General features: G+C 47.5%; 1 protein-coding gene across 1 annotated transcript in view; it reads right to left on the bottom strand.

Moving 5' to 3' along the window:
• Positions 1 to 22,030, bottom strand: part of LOC120388133 — a 736,578-nt gene that overhangs the window by 598,841 nt on the left and 115,707 nt on the right. Inside the window, 7 exon segments of the mRNA XM_039509761.1 lie at positions 4,596 to 4,925; positions 6,745 to 7,074; positions 8,446 to 8,472; positions 9,738 to 9,764; positions 15,484 to 15,552; positions 20,754 to 21,083; positions 21,886 to 21,912. Of these exon segments, the coding sequence (XP_039365695.1) occupies positions 4,596 to 4,925; positions 6,745 to 7,074; positions 8,446 to 8,472; positions 9,738 to 9,764; positions 15,484 to 15,552; positions 20,754 to 21,083; positions 21,886 to 21,912 (1,140 nt within the window).

Raw genomic sequence — 22,030 nt, 5'->3', positions numbered from 1 at the left:
GTAACTGAATCTGTCCTTAGATCCTGAAGCACAGACTGCTCACTTACAGATTCAGCATGGAGACATTCCTGTCCCACCACCATTGTCTCCCCAACAAGCTGGCTACACACAGCCAGGTGATTATAGGGCTGCTCCACTTCCTTAACAGCTTCTACTCCACCTGAGACCTTTTCAAAGCTGCCCACACTGGATCTCTCAAAAGGAAAGTCAGTGGATCCATTCACAACAGAAAATTTCTGGCTGTTAGGAACTGAAACTTCCTTGATTAAATCACTTTTACACCCTTCAGTTGCAGTAAACTGCTTGCACAGGCTACCATGAGGATTCCTTTCCCTAGGAGCTTCTCTAAGCAGCAATTCACTCCTCTCAGAAATTCTGCCCTTCCCCTCTCCGCCTAGGGCTTGCTCTACAGGAACACTTCCCTGAGCAACCACAGCCGCTTTCTGGGTCTCACTTACACTTAGACTCACTTCAGGCCCCACAGGCGGATTTCTACACAATCCCCTTTTAGGCACACCTACAGACTTTCTAGATAACAGGTCCAAAGCAGTCTCCTTCCCTTGGCCATGAACAAGTTCAGGAATCTTTTCCTTCTTGCTACAAGTTGTCAAACTGTCAGTAGGTAACACACTTAAATCACCTTCAAGCTCTCCTTGTGCCCTGGCTAGGGTATCACCCTGATAAGACAGAGTTGCTGCACCCTTTTCCAACCACACATTAGCAACTGGCAAACTACAAGCACCAGAACTGTCTGGTCTCTGGGATTTTGCTAAGACACTAACTGGATGCCACCTAGTCACAGTGCCATTCTCCCCAGCAGACACAAACTCAGGACTATTCCCTTCCTGGGTTTTAGCTGTATTTACAACCAACTCCGAGACAACTGAATCACCCTCAACCATCACAGGCTGACAGGCACCTTCTGTCTGCTGCACAGACACAGAAGAGCCGGAGACACATTCTCCTTTACCAGACACACAGCTTGGGATCTCATTTCCCTTGTCCCAGCACACAGGGCTGTTCACAGACAACTGCTTGGAGACCGAGGTAGCTCCCTTCATAGGCAAGTCAATACCCCTGACCGACATAGGCACATTTCCTCCACTGTCACATTTCTCCACACAGGAAACAGGTAAGGGATATGGACACTTATCTTCCACTATCCCTCCCTTCCCAAACTGCTGATTAGACAAAGCCATCAGCTCACAAGGCTGCCTAGGCTCCTCCAAACTTTCCCTACCAGGCACATTGCCTCTCCCAACAGATAAGCTGCTGCTCTTTTTACTACACTGAGCTACTTTTAGCAAATCACAGTTACCCATTCCAGGTTTACTTCTACAAGCTGCACTAGCCACCAATCCATTACCCATTACAAATTTACCCTTTCCTTCCTCAGTTAGGGCTTTAACCTGACCATTTACTTTAATCTGCTCCTGAGAAACCTTTTCCTTACCAATGAGATCTTACTGCTCTTGATCTAACTCCAGATTTCCTTCTGAGACATCAGACAGACATTCAGAAACTTCATTCCCGGACACACTGCTTTTTTGCACAGACAAACCTTTGGAGCAACCCTCTTCAGGCAAATCATTGCCCACAATAGACACAGGTTTAAGATCATTCCTCTCCTGTGACTGGCTACCTGGATTGAACAAAGCTTTAACATTTTCCCCAATTAAAAGATCTTTAGGCAATAACTTCCTGACGCCAGCTATCACTGCATGCTGAGCCCCATTCCACTCAAGGTGGATTCTGGCTAAAGGCACACGGACAGTAAACTCACAGAGGATCACAACATTCACACTCTGATTTGTTAAATAATCTTCCTCTTTGACCAGATCTGCTTTAACAAGAGTGATGTTAGAAGCCATAATTTGCCCTAAACAGCTTTTACCATTGACTTTTACACACTCTATGAATTTTCCATTACCATTCCCATCCATAGCACTGGCACAATTTATGGGGCCACCCCCTACTGAACACACAGTAACAGCATTGACATAAAAGGTGGCATTGTTGGGGTACATTTGGTTACCCCCAGACAACTGCTCAGAGTTATACAACATACCAACATTGCTACAAACTGGACTTTCAAGAGGATACAGTCTCTGCTGTTCTTCCCTTGCTTTTTTGACTTGGAGTTGGAGTCTAGCTGTCTCCTGTTGCATCTGTCGAGTTTTCTCCTCAGCAGCCAGCAGCTCCAGACGCCTCTTACGAGCTTTTTCTTCTCTCTTAGCAACTTCTTTCTTTCTCTCATCAGCCTCTTTCTCCATTCGAATTTCTGCCAGTTCTTGCTCATAATCAAACTGCAGGCTGTCTCTCAAGGCTTGCAGTTTCCTTGCTTTTCCTGATGCTTTCTGTCTCATGGTCACTGATCTTTAACCAACCAAACTCTCAATCCCAAAGTTAAAATTTGGACAGCATGGGGTTCTGACCCAAAGCTTAATTGACCTGGTTCTGTGGATCCTAGCACGACTACGCCACTGTGACGGAGCGATTCTGGCGGGACCCAACTGAGAGTGCCAAATCAGGACCAATTGCTCAAACAGGGCAGTTACAGCCCCAGGCTGGGGTTTTTCCACCTCTAAGGCAAACCAAACCAGCCAGACAAAAGGGACTTTGGTCTCACCCCACTGGCTAACCACAAGTCACACAAGCAATTTCCTTAGACACTCCAGTCTCCCAGTATCACCACCAGTGCACTCGTCCTGGGGATAAATGGTTATGAAAACCAACACCCCAATAAAAGAAAAAGGTTCTCTCAATCCCAAAGGACCAAGCCCCAGACCCAGGTCAATATACACATCAGATCTTACCCACAAATCACGCTGTTGCCAATCCTTTAGAATCTAAAATCTAAAGGTTTATTTACAAAGGGAAAAAGGTAGAGAAGAGAGGTAGAATTGGTTAAATGGAATCAATTACATACAGTAATGGCAAAGTTCTTAGTTCAGGCTTGCAGCAGTGCTGGAGTAAACTGCAGGTTCAAATTGAGTCTCTGGAATACATCCCCCGCTGGGATGGGTCCTCAGTCCCTTGTGTAAAGCTTCAGTTTGTAGCAAAGTCCCTCCAGAGGTCAGAAGCAGGATTGAAGACAAGATGGAGATGAGGCATTAGCCTTATATAGACTTTTCCAGGTGTAAGAATCCCTTTGTCTTCCTTGTGGAAATTTACAGCAAAATGGAGCCTGGAGTCACATGGGCCAGTCCCTGCATACTTTGCTGAGTCACAAGGCGTGTCTGCCTTCGCTCCATGGGTCAATTGTGTAGCCGATGGCCCTTTAATGGGCCATCAAGCCAGCTATGCCGGGTTAACATCAGCTTTGTCTGGGACACTTCCCAGAGGCAGAGCATAATACAGAATACAGACATTACAGAGCCAATACTTATAACTTCAACTACAAAATGATACACAGACATACAGACAGCATAATCATAACCAGCAACCCAGAACCTGGTCTTAGACACCTTAGATGACCCCCTTTACCCAAGGTTTGGTGCCACTACAGGACCTTGGTTGCAACCCATGTTCTATATGGTCCCCATTTATATCAATAACGTCACATGCAGTCTGTCCCAGGAGCTGGGGCTAGAGCACGACTGGGCAGTAGCCATTCTGAGGCGAAGCAGGGAAACCAGGGTGGGGGTTCCCCGGGGAGGGGGAAACCCAGTTAAAGGGGCACCGGGGTCCTGGGAGGGACACGGGGACGATAAGAAAACAGGCAGATCACCGGCCAGCAGAGGGCGCTTCGGGCAGAAAAAGAGCTAATTCCACAGAAAAACCAGCGGGAGGCGCCGCGGCGATGAGTAGCCCGTTTACAGAGGGATAGTCAAATTGGGATTTCTTTTGTGTAACTAAGGTTTTGCCCAGGGGAACATTCTCTGTGTTTTCAATCTATTGTCTGTGAGAGAAGCTTGTATGCTCTCTCCCAGAGGTTTTCTTTTCACCTTTCTTTCCTTAATTAAAAGTCTTCTTTTTAAGAACCTGATTGATTTTTTTCCTTCTTTTAAGATCCAAGGGGTTTGGATGGGTGTTCACCAGGAAATTGGTGGAGAAGACTCTCAAGGTTACCCAGGGAAGGGTTATGGTACTTGGGAGGAAGAGATATTGGAGGGGTGGCGGGGGAGACAGAGTTTCCCAAATGACTCATAAACAGCTGTTTTAAACTATTTGGGTGGTGGCAGCAACCAGATCTAAGCTGGTAATTAAGCTTAGGTGTTCTCATGCAGGTCCCCACATCTGTATCCTAAAGTTCAGAGTGCGGGTGAAACCTATGACAGACCCCTACTGACACACCCCTACCTGCAGCACAGGCCCCCTTTGGGGCCAGCACTGACATCAAGGGGAGAGCGTGAGCATCCCCTACTGAGCCCCCACACTGCTCCCTGCACCACAGGCCCAAAGAGCAACACAGGCTAATTAGGGTCAGCAGAGACGGAGAGGAGACGGCTCTCTACTGGAACCCCCATATTGCTCCCTGGAGCACAGGCCTCAAGCACCATGCTGGGGTCAGTACTGACTGTGAAAGGACAATGCCCTGTAATGTGCTTCCCAGCCTGCTCCCTGAAACAGGCAGTGTGGTAGATGAAGGTTACCTGAGCACACAACACCGGCATCTTCTCCGTGGTTACAGTTATTCGTTCCCCAAGGCCGAGCCCCGCAATCAGAGAGGGCATTTTCTGTCCCTGCGCAGTTGACGTCATCGAACCAGATAGGGTCTGATCCTCGCCCAAATCGAGCCCCTCCTGGGGCTGATAGCGCCGTCCCACAGTCCAACTGCCTGCACACGACTCCAGCATCCTGTAAGTCCCAGTCGTCATCACACACGGTTCCCCACACCTGGTCGTACAGCACCTCGACTCTCCCAGCACAGCGACTCGAACCATTCACCAGTCGGAGATGAGCCACTTCTGAGATGCCTGAGTCTGCAAACACCAAAGGGAAGAAATGCTCAGAGAGGTTCCTGTGCATCTGATCTCTCGTATCGCTGTGCCTCCCGCCAACGAATCTGACCGGTCTCTGCAAACAGCAACTGCCTGTCAAGGGCTCCCCACTACTGGTCACACTAATCACTTGGGCAATGTTGAAGTTTGTTCACTCCCCTCCCAGCCAGCTCTCATCTAATTAGGCAGACTGGACGGCAGTCTGACGCACTGCTCCCACTAGAGCACTTAATTAAAAATATCACCCTGGCACTGCTGGCAGAAACCTCCTGGGGAGCAGATTTACACGCTCACTCCTGGCGCTGGGATTCATAGATACATAGGGTTCGACAGATATCGACTTGTGACATACCCGGAAGAAGAAGACTCCCCCCACTGATATGCAGCCACTTCTGCGGTAGGACAGGGCAGATGAGAAACAGGACAGGGAATATGTAATAGGACAGGAAGTGGGGAAGAATTGCGTCTCCTGTGTCCAGCTTTTGGGGAAGTTACAACTTCAGGACTTATCCCCTGAAATGCAAAACTGCCGGAACCCAGTGATTGGGAACCGGACTCTTGAGAAATTGGCCCTGGATTTTTAGATTGAGTGAGCGGCTGCAGGCTCCATTGACACCAAATCCAACCAGTGGGAGCTACAGTTACCCAGGTCCCCATTGTGCCGCAGAGGAGTCTGGCCCAGAGATAAATAGACTCCAACTGGCAGAGGGCACAGGTTTGCCTAGAGTTATACCGGGATCCCCTGAATGACATATATGCACAATAGCTCACTAGAGGTGCTATGTGAGGTCTCTACCAGGAAACAGCAGCCCACTCGTCACCCTAATGAGGGCAAAATGTTTGGATGGGACGTAGTTGAAGAGAGCTATAAAATGTAGAATATGAGGCTCCAGAAGTGCTGAAATGAAACTTGTCACCTGCACCATGGCAATCTTTTCGGCTGAGCCAATCAGCACATAAAACAAAGGACAGCCGTGGAGACAGGCTATATTCACTGTCTGGGCCCAGTCGGGGCCTAAGAATTTGAAAAGACAAAGGCCAGGCTCTAGTCAGCGTGGTATGCTTTTATGGGCCATGGAACCTTTTCTTTCCAACCCGTCTCCTTGCTACCCCTTGAATCGCTACACTCTGTGAAATCACTTGTCCTTGGTGTGAATATGAAGGAATCTAGGGCTGTGTGTTGATCGGGGCAGAGATGGGAGGTGGAACGGGTCACCTTGAGACCCTGTTCCTTTGGGAGCAGAAGATCTGTGACTGCTGTGAATGCCCAGCGAGACAGGGACTGGATGCTACAAAGGGACTCTCGGTGGGACGAATGGTGAATGTCCCTATTGCCAATCTGCAGAGAGGTCACCCCCCACCCCACAAGGCCTAGAGGGCACATTTTGTGTGGCCTATGGCCAAGGGAGTCGGGGAGCTGACCCCCAGAGGGCACAGACAAGGCTTCCTCTTTGGAGGGGCGCATGGCACCGCACCAGGGCATTAGGGCCAGCACAACTGCAAAGGGAGAGAGCCCCTTACTGACTCACCCCTACCTGCACCACGGGCCCCCTTTGGGGCCAGCACTGACATCAGTAGAGTGTCTCCTACTGAGCCCCGACACCGCTCCCTTCAGCACGGGGCAGTTAGGGTCAGCACAGACTGAGAGGAGAGGGATCTCTACTGGACACGCCAAATTGCTCTCTGAAGCACAGGCCCCAAACACCGTGCAGGGGTCAGTACTGGCTGTGAGAGGACAACGCCCCGTAATGTGCTTCCCAGCCTGCTCCCTGAAACAGGCAGGGTGGTAGATGAAGGTTACCTGAGCACACAACACCGGCATCTTCTCCGTGGTTACAGTTATTGTCTCCCCACGGCTGAGCCCCGCAACTGGAGAGGGCAACTTCTGTCCCTGTGCAGGTGACGTCATCCAGCCAGATAGGGTCTGATCCTTGCCCAAATCGAGCCCCTCCTGGGGCTGATAACACCGTCCCACAGCCCAGCTGCCTGCACACGACTCCAGCATCAGTTATGTCCCAATCATGATCACAAACGGTTCCCCACACCTGGTTGTAAAGCACCTCGACTCTCCCAGCGCAGCGACTCGAACCATTCACCAGTCGGACATGAGCCACTTCTGAGATACCTGAGTCTACAAACACCCAAGGGAAGAAACACTCAGGGATGGTGCTTGTTCCATATAGTTTGCTCTGGCTGTCATTCAGTCCCAGTATGGCAGACTGGTTGGTTCAGGTAGGCTGGGAACGGGACACTGCGGGGTTCCTCTCTGGAGGTCACCAGTTCTGATCCAGCCCCAGGCATGGGGGAATGGCTGACTCATGGGATGGAGAATGGGACACAGGGTCTTTCTCTCCAAGGAATGCTTACTCCACACAGTCTGTGTGGGGGGCATGAACTGATGCAGTACATTGGGGGAAGGAGAGCTGGGGCTTCTCCCCCGGAGGGCACCATTTCCCGTTTCGTCCCAGCTCAGCCCAGGGCCTGTTGTGTGGGGAACAGGCACTTGGCGTTCACGTCTGGGGCCCTGGGTCCAAGCTGGTAGTGAGTGGAAGTCGCAGCCATAGCAGCTCTCTGATACCCAAAATGTGAAATGAGCCGCTGGGGTTAATTCCCCTCCATGACAGGCCAGGCCAGCCCTCAGTCTGAGCGGCTCCCAGCCGCGGGGCAAAGGGCAAAACTGGTCAGGAGACTAAACTGCCCTTTGCCCCTTTCTGGGCTCCCTCCCTGTCTGCACCCCGATGATCATGCCTGGCCAGAGCCAACAGCAGCAGCCTCATGGGGCTGTAGTTCGACTCCCCTGGGCCTGACTCAGCTCCTCTATATTCCACAGTGTCCAGACAGACAGGGCCCCTCATATGCTGAACTGAGCACCCTCCTGTGGTGACGTCACCATGGCAGCCCCTCCCCTGGTACCCCACCCCCACCTCTCACAGGCCCAGGTAGCATCACGGCCCCCAGTGTCAGTACACAGCATCTCCATTTGCCCTGTGCAGGGGTGGGGCCACTCACCAGCCACAGCCAGAGCTGAGATAATACAAGTCTAACAATAACTAAAGACAAAATATCTGTTGGGGCAGATCCTATCCCAGGGTAAATCTGGGGTCACCTCAGACTGACACAGCTCAAACCGCCGCTGCCAGAGCCAAAATTTCAATCAGCCTTACTGGGCAAAGGTGAGCCCTTCGGATGCTGGATGGCTGGGGATTTCCACCGGTATCCAACAGCCAGAATGCCCTGCACTCTGCCACACAGCCCGCCTTGTTAACTATTCACTGGTGGGGAAACTAGGACACGTAGTGAGGAAGTGATGGGCTGAGACCATGGGGTGTGTCTGGTGGAGGCAGGATTTGAACCCAGGTCTCCAGTCCTACACTTGAATGACTCGATTATATAACCTTAACTTGTCCCTTCCTCACCCCAATTTATGAGAGAGCTGCACCCTGCAGCATGAACCCCACACATACAGACAGACTCCACACCCTCTGCCTATGTTTGTATTTACCTGTCATGGGGAATCCTGTCATGGAAGCTGAAAGAAACCAAAGAGATGAGGTAAGTGTCTGTCTATATGGCTGGACACCTTGGGAATCTCCAAACATTGGCTGACGTAAGCCGTGGCCTGAGTGAGCTCTCACCTGCCATCTCTTGATGCACTGAGAGAAAAGACTCAGCTGCATATTGTATTTCAGTGACCTGTCTACTGCCTCTCCTGTCAGCGTCGGTCACATCTACACAGAAGTACTACAGCTGCAGAGCTGCCACTGTAATGTTTAGTGCAGAAGAGCCCTAAGTAGCCGGCAAAGCACAAGTCCTGGCCTCTCTAAGATCCAAAGAGAGAACAAAGAACCAACAAAGAACACAGACAAAGACTTCCCTCCACAGAGATTTGAAATTATCTTGTCCCTTGATTGGTCCTCTGGTCAGGTGTTCATCAGGTTACTGAGCTTGTTAACCCTTTACAGGTAAAAGAGACCTTAACCCTTAACTATCTGTTTATGACAGGGACGGTGTTCGAATTTATGGGGGGGTGTCAGAACCGATGAGATATAAAAAAGAGATATGAATAAAGTAAATGTTTTGTTAGGCTAATGCAAATTTAACATAAGGATAATACAAGTTATACCAAAACATATAACAGGTCTAGATTTCTAACATTATATAATTTTTTAAAAAAAAATGTATTTAATTTAAATTAACTTTTGAAAAGTAAGCCATCATGGGATAAGGGGAAAGTCCTCTCATGGATCAATATCTGGTTAAAAGGTGGGAAACAAAGGGTAGGAATAAATGATCAGTATTTCAGAATAGAGAGAGATAAATAGTGGTATCCCTGAGGGGTTGGTACTGGGACCAGTACTGTTCAACATATTCATAAATGATCTAGAAAAATGGGTAAACAGTGAGGTGGCACAGCTCAAACAGCCACTGCCAGAGCCAAAATTTCAATCAGCCTTACTGGGCAAGGGTGAGCCCTTCAGATGCTGGATGGCTGGGGATTTCCACCGGTATCCAACAGCCAGAATGCCCTGCACTCTGCCACACAGCCCATCTTGTTTACAATTCACTTGTGGGGAAACTAGGACATGTAGTGAGGAAGTGATGGGCTGAGACCATGGGGTGAGTCTGGTGGAGGCAGGAGTTGAACCCAGGTCTCCAGTCCTACACTTGAATGACTACATTAAATAACCTTAACTCATCTCTTCCTCGCCCCAATTTATGAGATAGCTGCACCCTGCAGCATGCACCCCACACATATGGACACACTTCACACCCTATGCCTATGTTTATATTTACCTGTCATGGGGAATCCTGTCATGGAAGCTGGAATAAAGCAAAGAAATGAGGTAAGTCTCTGTCTGCATGGCTGGTCCCCATGGGGGTCTCCAAACATTGGCTGATGTAAGCTGTGGCCTGAGTGAGCTCTCCCCTCACATCTCTTGATGCACTGAGAGAAAAGACTCAGCTGCATGTTGTATTTCAGTTACCTATCTACTGCCTCTCATAGAGGTGGATTGACCCTCCTGCCCCTCCTCTCGGCATCGGTTGCATCTACACAGTAGTGCTGTAGTTGCAGAGCTGCCACCGTGCCACTGTAATGTTTCCAGTGCAGAAGAGCCCTAAGTAGCCGGCAAAAGACAAGACCTGGTGAGCGACGTCAGAACCAGTGACACTGCACCAGCCCTTCCAAACTGAGTCACCTCCTTTCACACTGCCTGCACCTCTGAAGGACCCCCACACCCTGCTCCCCTCACGCCTGGCTCCCCCCCAACCTGGAGTTTGACAGCCCCACATGCTGTGTAATGGAGTGCTAAGCTGTAGTATACTGCTCAGCCACTAGGTGGCGATGAGTGTCGAATACTGTAATTCCTCACTTAACGTTGTAGTTATGGTCCTGAAAAATGCGACTTTAAGCAAAACAATGTTAAGCGAATCCAATTTCCCCATAAGAATTAATGTAAATAGGCGGGATCAGATTCCAGGGAAAAAAATTTTGTCAGACAAAAGGCATTATATACATTTTAAACAATTTTAAACAAGCAATTTAATACAAGTATTAAACAGGCTGGCAGCCCCCCATCAGCTCCCCTACTCCCCCCCCCCAGTGCCTCCCGCCTGCCAGTGGCCCCCAGGAATCAGCGTCTTCCCCCTACTCCCCCTGCCTCCTGCCCGTGGCAATCAGCTGTCTTGTGGTGCAAAGCCTCCCCCCTTCCTCCCTCCCTCTCAGTGGTTTCCCCAGAAATTGAAATAGGGGGGGTATTCGAATTTACAGCTGGGGTGTCAGAGCCGATGAGATATATAAAAGAGATATGAATAAAGTAAAATGTTTTGTTAGGATAATGCAAATTTTACAGAAAGATAATGCAAGTTAAACCAAAACATATAACAGGTCTAGATTTCTAAGAACATATAATTTAAAAAAAATGTATTTAATTTAAATTGACTTTTGAAAAGTAAGCCATCATGGGATAATGGGAAAATACTCTCATGGATCTGGTTAAACGGTGGGAAACAAAGGGTAGGAATACATTATCAGTTTTTCGGAATGGAGAGAAATAAATAGTGGTATCCCTGAGGGGTTGGTACTGGGACCATTACTGTTCAACATACTCATAAATGATCTAGAAAAATGGGTAAACAGTGAGGTGGCAAAATTTGCAGATGATATAAATCTATTCAAGATAGTTAAGGATGGAAGAATCCCATTCACTGTTACAGACTACGGACCGAATGTCTAGGAAGCAGTTTTGCAGAAAAGGACCTAGGAGTTCCAGTGGACAGGAAGCTGGATATGAGTCAACAGTGTGCCCTTGTTGTCAAGAAAGCTAACAGCATTTTGGGCTGTATAATTAGGGGCATTGCCAACAGATGGAGGGACGTGGTCATTCCCCTCCATTCGACATTGGTGAGGCCTCATCTGGAGTACTGTTTCCAGTTTTGGGCCCCACACTACAAGAAGGATGTGGAAAAATTGGAAAGAGTCCAGCAGAGAGCAACAAAAATGATTAGGGGGCTGGAGCACATGACTTATGAGGAGAGGCTGAGGGAACTGGGATTGTTTAGTCTGCAGAAGAGAAGAATGAGGGGGGATTTGATAGCTGCTTTCAACTACCTGAAAGGGGGTCCCAAAGAGGATGGATCTAGACTGTTCTCAGTGGTACCAGATGACAAAACAAGGAGTATTGGTCTCAAGTTGCAGTGCAGGAGGTTTAGGTTGGATATTAGGAAAAACTTTTTCAATAGGAGGGTGGTGAAGCACTGGAATGAGTTACCTAGGGCAGTGGTGGAATCTCCTTCCTTAGAAGTTTTTAAGGTCAGGCTTGACAAAGCCCTGGCTGGGATGGTTTCGTTGGGGATTACTCCTGCTTTGAGCAGGGCGTTGGACTAGATACCTCCTGAGAACCCTTCCAACCCTGACATTCTTAGAATCCTAAGTCCCAGGCAGACTGCAAAAAGTTACAAAGGGAACTCACAAAACTGAGTAACAGGGCAACAAAATGGCAGATGAAATTCAATGCTGATAATACAAAGTAATGCACATTGGAAAACAATCTCAACTATACATACTGTGACAGACCCAGGCCAGTGCGGTACAGGAGTCTGGTAGAGGGCAAATATACTGGTCACTGGTGAGTAGTTTTCTGTTCCCTAAGTGACCAAAGCAGGGGCTGCACTAAAGTAATCAGGAACCTGCTAGAACCAATTAAGGCAGCCAGGCTGATTAGAACACCTGCAGCCAGTCAAGGCAGGCTAATCAGGGCGCCTGGGTTTAAAAAGGAGCTCACTCCACTCATGGAGGGGGAAGTGTGTGTGTCGAGCTGGGAGCAAGAGGCGCAAGGAGCTGAGAGTGAGAGGGTGTGCTGCTGGAGGACTAAGGAGTACAAGTGTTATCAGACACCAGGAGGAAGGTCCTGTGGTGAGGATAAAGAAGGTGTTTGGAGGAGGCCATGGGGAAGTAGCCCAGGGGGTTGTAGCTGTCATGCAGCTGGTGCAGGAGGCACTATAGACAGCTGCAATCCACGGGACCCTGGGCTGGGACCCCCCAAACCTCCCAACTCCTGATCAGACACAGGAAGAGTTGACCCAGACTGTGGGGAAGATCACTGAGGTGAGCAAAACTGCCAAATGAGCGCAGGACCCACCAAGATAGAGGAGGAACTTTGTCACAATACAAAACGATGGAATCTGAATTAGCTATTACACACTCAAGAAAGATCTTGGAATCATTGTGGATAGTTTTCTGAAAACATCCACTCAACGTGGAGTGGCAGTCAAAAAAGCAAAGGGAATGTTGGGAATCATTAAGAAAGGGATAGATAATAAGACAGAAAATATCATATTGCCTATATATAAATCCATGGTACGTGCACACCTTGAGTACAGTGTGCAGATCTGGTCACCCCATGGGCAACTAAAATTATTAGGGGTATGAAACAGGAGGAGAGATTAAAATGACTGAGAATTTTCAGCTTAGAACAGAGATGACTAAGGGGGGATATGATAGACGTCTATAAAATCTTGACTGGTGTAAAGAAAGTGAATAAGGAAATGTTATTTAATCCTTAACTTAACACAAGAACTAGCAGTCACCCAATGAAATTAATAGGCAGCAGGTTTTAAAAAAACGAGAGGAAGTATTTCTTCACACAACATACAGTCAACCCGTGGAACTTTTTGCCAGGGGATGCTGTGAAGACCAAAACTAGAACAGGATTTTAAAAAGAACTAGATAAATTCCTGGAGAATAGGTCCATCAGTGGCTATTAGCCAGGATGGGGAGGGATACAACACCATGCTCTGAGTGTCCCTCTCCAAACCCCTAATCATTTTAGTTGCCCTTTTCTGAACATTTTCTAGTGCCAGTATATCTCTTTTTAAGGTGAGGAGACCACATTTGTACGCAGTATTCGAGATGTGGGCATACCATGGATTTATATAAAGGCAATAATATATTCTCAGTCTTATTCTCTATCCCATTTTTAACGATTCCTAACATCCTGTTTTCTTTTTTGACCGCATCTGCACAATGCGTGGCCATCTTCAGAGAACTATCCACGATGACGCCAAAATCGTTTTCCTGACTCGCTGTAGCTAAATTAGCCCCCATCATATTGTATGTATAGTTGGGGTTATTTTTTCCAATGTGCATTACTTTACATTTATCCACATTCAATTTCATTTGCCATTTTGTTGCCCAATAATTTACTTTTGTGAGATCTTTTTGAAGTTCCTCACAGTCTGCTTTGGTCTTAAGTATCTTGGCCTTAACTAACTTTCGTGTCATCTGCAAACTTTGCCAGCTCACTGTTTACCCCTTTCTCCAGATCATTTATGAATAAATTGAATAGGATTGATCCTAGGACTGGCCCTTGGGGAACACCACTAGTTACCCCTCTCCATTCTGAGAATTTACCATTAATTCCTATCCTTTGTTCCCTGTCTTTTAACCAGTTCTCAGTCCATGAAAGGACCTTCCCTTTTATCCTATGACAACTTAATTTACATAACAGCCTTTGGTGAGGGACCTTGTCAAAGGCTTTCTGGAAATCTAAGTACACTGCATCCACTGGATCCCCCTTGTCCACATGTTTGTTGACCCCTTCATAGAACTCTAGTAGATTAGCAAAACACAATTTCCCTTTACAGAAACCATGTTGACTATTGCTCAACAGTTTATGTTTTTCTATGTGTCTGACAATTTTATTCTTAACTATTGTTTCGACTAATTTGCCCAATACCGACGATAGACTTACTGGTCTGTAATTGCTGGGATCACCTCTAGAGCCCTTTTTAAATATTGGCGTTACATTAGCTAACTTCCAGTCATTGGGTACAGAAGCCGATTTAAAGGACAGGTTACAAACCTTAGTTAATAGTTCTGCAACTTCACATTTGAGTTCTTTCAGAACTCTTGGGTGAATGCCATCTGGTCTCGGTGACTTGTTAATGTTGAGTTTATCAATTAATTCCAAACCTCCTCTAGTGACACTTCAATCTGTGACAGTTCCTCAGATTTGTCACCTACAAAAGCCGGCTCAGGTTTGGGAATCTCTCTAACATCCTCAGCTGTGAAGTCTGAAGCAAAGAATATATTTAGTTTCTCCGCAATGACTTTATCGTCTTGAAGTGCTCCTTTTGTATCTCGATCATCAAGGGGCCCCACTGGTTGTTTAGCAGGCTTCCTGCTTCTGATTTACTTAAAAACCATTTTGTTATTACATTTGAAGTTTTTGGCTAGCCGTTCTTAAAACTCCTCTTTGACTTTTCTTATTACACTCTTGCACTTACTTTGGCAGTCTTTATGCTCCTTTCTATTTGCCTCGCTAGGATTTGACTTCCAATTTTTAAAGGAAGCCTTTTTATCTCTCACTGCTTCTTTTACAGGGTTGTTAAGCCATGGTGGATCCTTTTTAGTTCTTTTACTGTGTTTCTTAATTTGGGGTATACATTGAAGTTGGGCCTCTATTATGGTGTGTTTAATAAGCAGCCATGCAGCTTGCAGGGATTTCACTTTAGTCACTGTACCTTTTAACTTTTGTTTAACTAACCCCCTCATTTTTGCATAGTTCCCCCTAATGAAATTAAATGCCACAGTGCCATCTCAACTGCTGTTGAGATGTTCTTCCCACCACAGGGATGTTGAATGCTATTGTATTATGGTCACTATTTCCAAGCGGTCCTGCTATAGTTACCTCTTGGACCAGCTCCTGAGCTCCACTCAGGATTAAATCTAGTGTTGCCTCTCCCCTTGTGGGTTCCCATACCAGCTGCTCCATGAAGCAGTCATTAAAAGTATTGAGAAATTTTATCTCTGCATTTTGTCCTGAAGTGAAATGTCCCCAGTCAATATGGGGATAATTGAAATACCCCACTATTAATAAGTTCTTAATTTTCATAGCCTCTCTAATTTCCCTTAGCATTTCATCATCACTATGATTGTCCTGGTCAGTTGGTCGATAATAGATCCCTAATGTTATACCCCATGCCAGAAGCCGTGCAGTTATTATTTGTAAATCATTCTACATTTGTAAGTTCAGCTTACCCCAAGGATGCTGTGTTTGCTCCTCCTTCACCTGGAGAAGTCTCTTGCGAAACTTCTCCTTAGCAGCCCCTGTTTGCAAAAAAAAAAAAAAAAAAAAACAAGCTCAAATGCTGAGTTCGTGGAGCATGTACATAAGCTATACTAACAACAAACCCACAGTAACCGTCTCCAGTTTGTGAGGGACCCCATGGAGCCAGTCTCTAAGAAACAGATAGATGCATGGAGCTTATGTCCATTAATGACTATTAGCCAGGATGGGTAAGAATGGAGTCCCTAGCCTCTGTCAGAGGGTGGAGATGGATGGCAGGAGAGAGATCACTTGATCATTACGGTTGTAAATTCAATTCTTGAGGGGGCCATTTGGGGATTGGCCCTGCTTTGAGCAGGGGGTTGGACTAGATGATCTCTTGAGGTCCCTTCCAACCCTAATATTCTCTGAGTCTATTACCTGTTAGATTCACTCCCTCTGGGACATTTGGCAGTGGCCATTGTCAATAGACAGGATACTGGGCTGGATGGACCTTTGGTTTGACCCAGTATGTTCTGAGCTAAATGAACCCAAAGTTATGGAGACAGATATGAGTCAAGGAAGCCAGCAGAGTATCAGAAACCTGAAAAAAATCTCTGACTGGATGAGCTCAGGTGTTTGGGCACAAGCTGAGGTGGTTCAAAAGTTTTGGATTTTTTTTAAGCACAATTTTTTTATTGTTTCTTTAAACAATCAAACAAAGCAAGCAGCAAACATTTCTGAAACCCCAAACCATGTTCAGGTTTTGGCAAACTAATTTCAGCTTTTCAATTAAAAAAAAAACACAACAAATTTTGAAGGAAAGCAGACATTGTCTGTGATTTTTTTCTGCTTTTTTTCGAACCAAAAAAACTTTTGATGGAAAATATTTGTCCAACCCTTTTAATAAGCTTTAGTGCCTTTTAGCACTAGCTGATGCTGAGAACCAGTGATACCTTGTCAAGAAGTTTTCTCAAAACTGGGTTTGTGCCAAGATGTGGAATTTTTATTTTTGCCACGGCCGCCTGTGGCGGGGGGGAGGGGGGGAGCAAGTGGAGCAATTTGCCCCGGGCCCCGCAGGGGCCCCCATGAGAATATAGTATTGCCATTTTTTTAATGGAAGGGGCCCCCGAAATTGCTTTGCTCCAGGCCCCCTGAATCCTCTGGGCGGCCCTGCCTGTGCCAACTGAACTATAAACCGGTATTTCATTGAAGATCAGAAATGCCAATATATAGAGCGTTCCGGTTGGTGAAGTGCTGGAAAAAACAGCTTTTACTGTATTTTGGATTACAAATATTTGCACTGTAAAAATGGTAAAAGAAATAGCATTTTGCAATTCACCTCATACAAGTACTGCAGTGCAATCCCTTTATTGTGAAAGTGCAATTTACAAATGTAGAATTTTTTTTCTTACATAATTGCACTCAAAAAAACCCCAACCAATGGAAAACTTAGAGCCTACACATCCTCTCAGTCTTACTTCTTGTTCAGCCAATCACTCAGACAAACCAGTTTGTTTACATTTATGGGAGATAATGCTGCCTGCTTCTTATTTGCAGTGTCACCCGAAAGTGAGAAGAGGCGTTTGCATGGCACTTTTGTAGGTGGCAATGCAAGGTATTTACGTGCCAGATATGCTAAACATTCCCATGCTCCTTCATGCTTTGGCCACCATTCCAGACGATGTACTAACATATTCATGATGCTCGTTAAAAAAGCAAGGTGTTAATGTAATTTGTGACTGAAATTCTTAGGGGAGAATTGTGTATCTCCTGCTATGTATTTTACCTGCATTCTGCCATATCTTTTGTGTTACAGTAGCATCGGATGATGACTCAGCAAATGTTGCTCATTTTAAGAACACCTTCACTGCAGATTTGACAAAATGCAAAGAAGGTACCTGTGACGCTCTGTACCTCGGGGGAGCACCCCCATGTTCATCCTTATAAAAGGATGGTGTGGTTTCCAATGTAAAGTTTGTCATGCTGGGTGTCTTCGGAAGGCTCGTGATGCACCGAGGATTGTTCTTATAGTGATGTTATAGTAATTGTTGTTGCAGTAATGTTATAGGTTATAATTTCATGTATATAGTTATGAGGCTGAAAATGTATCCTCATGGCTTAAAATAAGCCCAGGCAAAAACTCTCTAAGAGCAGAGGGGCAGTTCACACCTCATCAAGGCATGCATGGGAGAAACCCAGCCCAGCCTCACAGGAACAAAGGACACTGGCCTAAGCAGCAAGAAAAGGATCTGTTGGACTCTGGAGTGAGTCACCCCCTTTCCTTTGGTCAGGTTGGGACTGCGACGAGGTAATGCTCACCTGACTCTGAAGGCGGGGGAGGGGAGCAAAGCCAAGAGGGAAGAAAGAACATGATAAAAGAGAGAGATGTTTGCCATCCTCTTCTTCTCTCTTCCACTTACATCTATAGACACCATGACCGGCAAGCGACTGAAGCGCTGATCAAAGGGGAGAGCCTGGCTGAAGAGCAACCAGCCAGCCTTTGGTGAGAAGCATCTAAGTTTGTAAGGGCATTGAAAGTGTCCAGATCAGCTTAGAATGTGTTTTTCTTTTATTTCATTTGACCAAATCTGACTTGTTTTGCTTTGACTTATAATCACTTAAAATCTATCTTTATAGTTAGTAAATTGGTTTGTTTATTCTACCTGAGGCAGTGTGTTTGGTTTGAAGCATGTCAGAGATTCCCCTTGGGATAACAAGCCTGGTACATACCAATTTCTTTGTTAAATTGACACACTCATATAAGGTCTCAGTGTCCAGTGGGCATAACTTGACACTGCAAAATGGAGGTTCCTAGGATAGTGTCTGGGACCGAAGATATTGGCTAGTGTCATTCGGTTGCACAATCCAAGGAGCAGCTTCCAGAAGCTGTGCAGTTATTATTTGTAAATCATTCTACATTTGTAAGTTCAACTTTCCTGATAAAGAGATGGCACTGCAGTACTTGTGTGAGGTGAATTGAAAATACTATTTCTTGTGTTTCTTTTTTACAGTGCAAATATTTGTAATAAAAAATAAATATAAACAGGGCACTGTACATATTGTATCCTGTATTGTAATTGAAATCAATGTATTTGAAAATGTAGAAAACATCCCCAAAAATGGAAATAAATGCTATTCTCTTATTATGCAAAGGGGCGATTACTTGTGCAATTAATCATGATTATTTTTTATCTCACAATTAATCACAATTATTTGTTTTAATAACTTGGCAGCCCTACTCCCCACCACTACCATGCAGCCACCTCTGTGGTGGAACAGGGTAGATGAGAGACAGGGCACAGAAACTCATGGGCTGTGTAGGAGAGGAAGTGAGGAAGAACCTGTCTCCAGTCACAGCAGTGGGGCATATTACAGGTTCCAGGGTAATTAGCTGAGATGGAAATCACCCAGAGTGGCTGCAGGATCCATTCAACCCCAAATCCCACAAACGGGATCTACGGTTACCCAGTCTCCATTGTTCAGTAGTAGGGCAGGGAGATCAGAGCGACCAGCAACACGGAGGGTCTCTCACAGAAGCGCACGTACTGCTCCCTGCAGCACAGGTCCTAAGTGCTGTGCTGGGGCACTGGGCTCAGCACTGACTGCGAGGGGAGAGCGCCCCCTACTGAGCCCCCATCCCGCTCCCTGCAGCACAGGAATGTAGAACTGCGTGGGGAAAATGGGGTCAGCACTGACACCATGGGAAGAGCGACACTTATTGTGACCCCAAACCGGCTCCCTGCAGTACAGGCCCTTAGCACCATGCTGGGGTGCTCCCCAGGTCCCTTGAGAAATTGGCCCTGGAGTTTTAGTTTGAGTGAGCGGCTGCAGGTTCCGTTGACACCAAATCCAACCAGTGGAAGCTGCAGTTACCCAGGTCCCCATTGTGCCGCAGAGGAGTCTGGCCCAGGGATAAGTAGACGCCAACTGGCAGAGGGCACAGGTTTGCTTAGAGTTCTACCGGGATCCCCTGGATAACATATATGCACAATAGCTCACCAGAAGTGCTATGTGAGGTCTCTACCAAGACACAGCAGCCCACTCGTCACCCTAATGGGGGCAAGATATTTGGATGGGACATAGTTGAAGAGAGATATAAAATGTAGAATATGAGGCTCCAGAAGTGCTGAAGTGAAGCTTGTCACCTGCGCCATGGCAATCCCTTCGGCTGAGCCAATCAGCACATAGAACAAAGCACAGCTATGGAGACAGGCTGTATTCACTGTCTGGGCCCAGTCAGGGCCTGAGAATTTACAAAGACAAAGGACCCTCAGCACAAGTCTCTGAAGAGAGACCTTCTCTGGGAAGAGACAATGGTCTGTACCTACAAAGGAAGAGGAGAGGGGACAAGAGCTCCCTTTCACCCAGGAGGTGGCTGACAGCATTTGTCTCAGGAACAGGAGATCACAGCCAGGCCTGGAGTAAAACCCTGGACGGACTGTGGGGTGAGTGTTGCTCTACCAGACAGAAATGTATCTCGTTCAATGAGTCCAGGCTCTAGTCAGCGTGGTATGATTTTATTGGCCATGGAACCATTTCTTTCCAACCCATCTCCTTGCTACCTCTCGAATCTCTACACTCTGTGAAATCACTTCTCCTTGGTGTGACTATGAAGAAATCTAGGGCTGTGCGTTGATCGGGGCACAGATTGGACGTGGAACTGGTCACCTTGGAACCCTGTTCCTTTGGGAGCAGAAAATCTGTGACTGCTGTGAATGCCCAGCGGGACAGGGACTGGATGCTGCAAAAGAACTCTCAGAGGGCTGAGGGGTGAATTATGCCTATTGCCAACCTGGAGAGATGTCACTCCACACCCTACAAGGCCTAGAGGACATGCCTTGTGTGGCCTGTGGCCGAGGGAGTCGGGGAGCTGCCCCCAGCGGCCACAGGCAAGGCGTCCTCATGCTAGGGCCCATGGCACCACACAAGGGCATTAGGGCCAGCACAACTGCAAAGGGAGAGAGCCCCCTTCTACCTGCAACACAGGCCCCCTTTGGGGCCAGCACTGACATCAAGGGGAGACCGTGAGTGTCCTCTACTGAGCCCCCACACCGCTCCCTGCAGGGCCCATAGAACCGCAGAGGGGAATTGGGATCAGCACAGAGAGGAGAGCGCTCCCTACAGGAACCATCATATTGCTCCCTGAAGCACAGGCCCCAAGCACCGTGCTGGGGTCAGCAGTGGCTGTGAGGGGACAATGTCACGTAATGAGCTTCCCAGCCTGCTCCCTGAAACAGGCAGGGTGGTGGATGAAGGTTACCTGAGCACACAACACCGGTATCTTCTCCGTGGTGACAGTTATGGGATCCCCAAGGCCGAGCCCTGCAATCGGAGAGGGCAGCTTCTGTCCCTGTGCAGTTGACGTCATCCAGCCAGATGGGGTCAGATCCTCGCCCAAAGTGAGCCCCGCCTGGGCCTGATAACGCCGTCCCACAGCCCAGCTGCCTGCACACGACTCTGGCCTCAGCTAAATCCCAGCTGTCATCACACACGGTTCCCCACTGCTGGTTGTAAAGCACCTCGACTCTCCCAGCGCAGCGACTCAAACCGTTCACCAGTCGGAGCTGAGTTAGTTCTGGGATGCCTGAGTCTGCAAACACCCCAAGGAGATAAACATTCAGAGATGGGCTAGAGGAAAGGAGTATGGGGCTTGTTTCCTATAGTTTGCTCTGGCTCCCATTCAGTCCCAGTGTGGCAGACAGGCTGGCTCAGGGGGCCTGTGAATGGGACACTGCGGGGTTCCTCTCTGGAGGTCACCAGCTCTGATCCAGCCCCAGGCATGGGGGAATAGGTGACTTGTGGGATGGTGAATGGGACACAAGGTCTTTCTCTCCAGGGGACGCTGGCTCCTGTACAGTCTGTGCGAGGGGAATGAGCTGATGCAGTACATTGGGGGAAGGAGAGCTGGGGCTTTTCTCTCGGAGGGCACCGGTTCCAATTTGTCCCCAGCTGAGGCAGTGGTAGTGGGGGAAACAGGCACGGGGCTTTCACATCTGGGGCCCTGGGTCCAAGCTGGTAGTGGGTGGAAGTCGCAGCCCTCTGATGCTCAAAATGAGCTGTTGGGGTTAATTCCTGTCTATGACAAGACAGGTGAATGACTGGGGCATTTCCACAGGTACCCAACAGCCAGGATGCCCTGCACCCTGCCATACAGCCTGCCTTGTTAACAATTCACTGGTGAGGAAACTGAGGCACGTAGTGAGGAAGTGATGGGGTGAGTTTGGAAGAGACAGGATTTGAACCCAGGTCTCCAGCTCTACACTTGAACGACTAGATTAAATAATCTTAACTCTGCCCTTCCTCACCCCAGTTTATGAGATAGCTGCACACTGCAGCATGCACCCCACACATATGGACAGACCCCTGCACCCTCTTTCTATGTTTGTATTTACCTGTCATGGGGAATCCTGTCATGGAAGCTGAAAGAAAGCAAAGAGATGAGGTAAGTCTCTGTCTCTATGGCTGGTCACCTTGGGGATCTCCAAACACTGGCTGATGTAAGTGAGCTCTCCCCTGCCATCTCTTGATGCACTGGGG

Source organism: Mauremys reevesii, linkage group 22 (genome assembly GCF_016161935.1).
Source record: "Mauremys reevesii isolate NIE-2019 linkage group 22, ASM1616193v1, whole genome shotgun sequence".
Classification (NCBI taxonomy): domain Eukaryota; kingdom Metazoa; phylum Chordata; order Testudines; family Geoemydidae; genus Mauremys; species Mauremys reevesii.
Note: the sequence above shows the minus strand (reverse complement) of the source record. Positions and strands in the feature narration are given on the sequence as shown.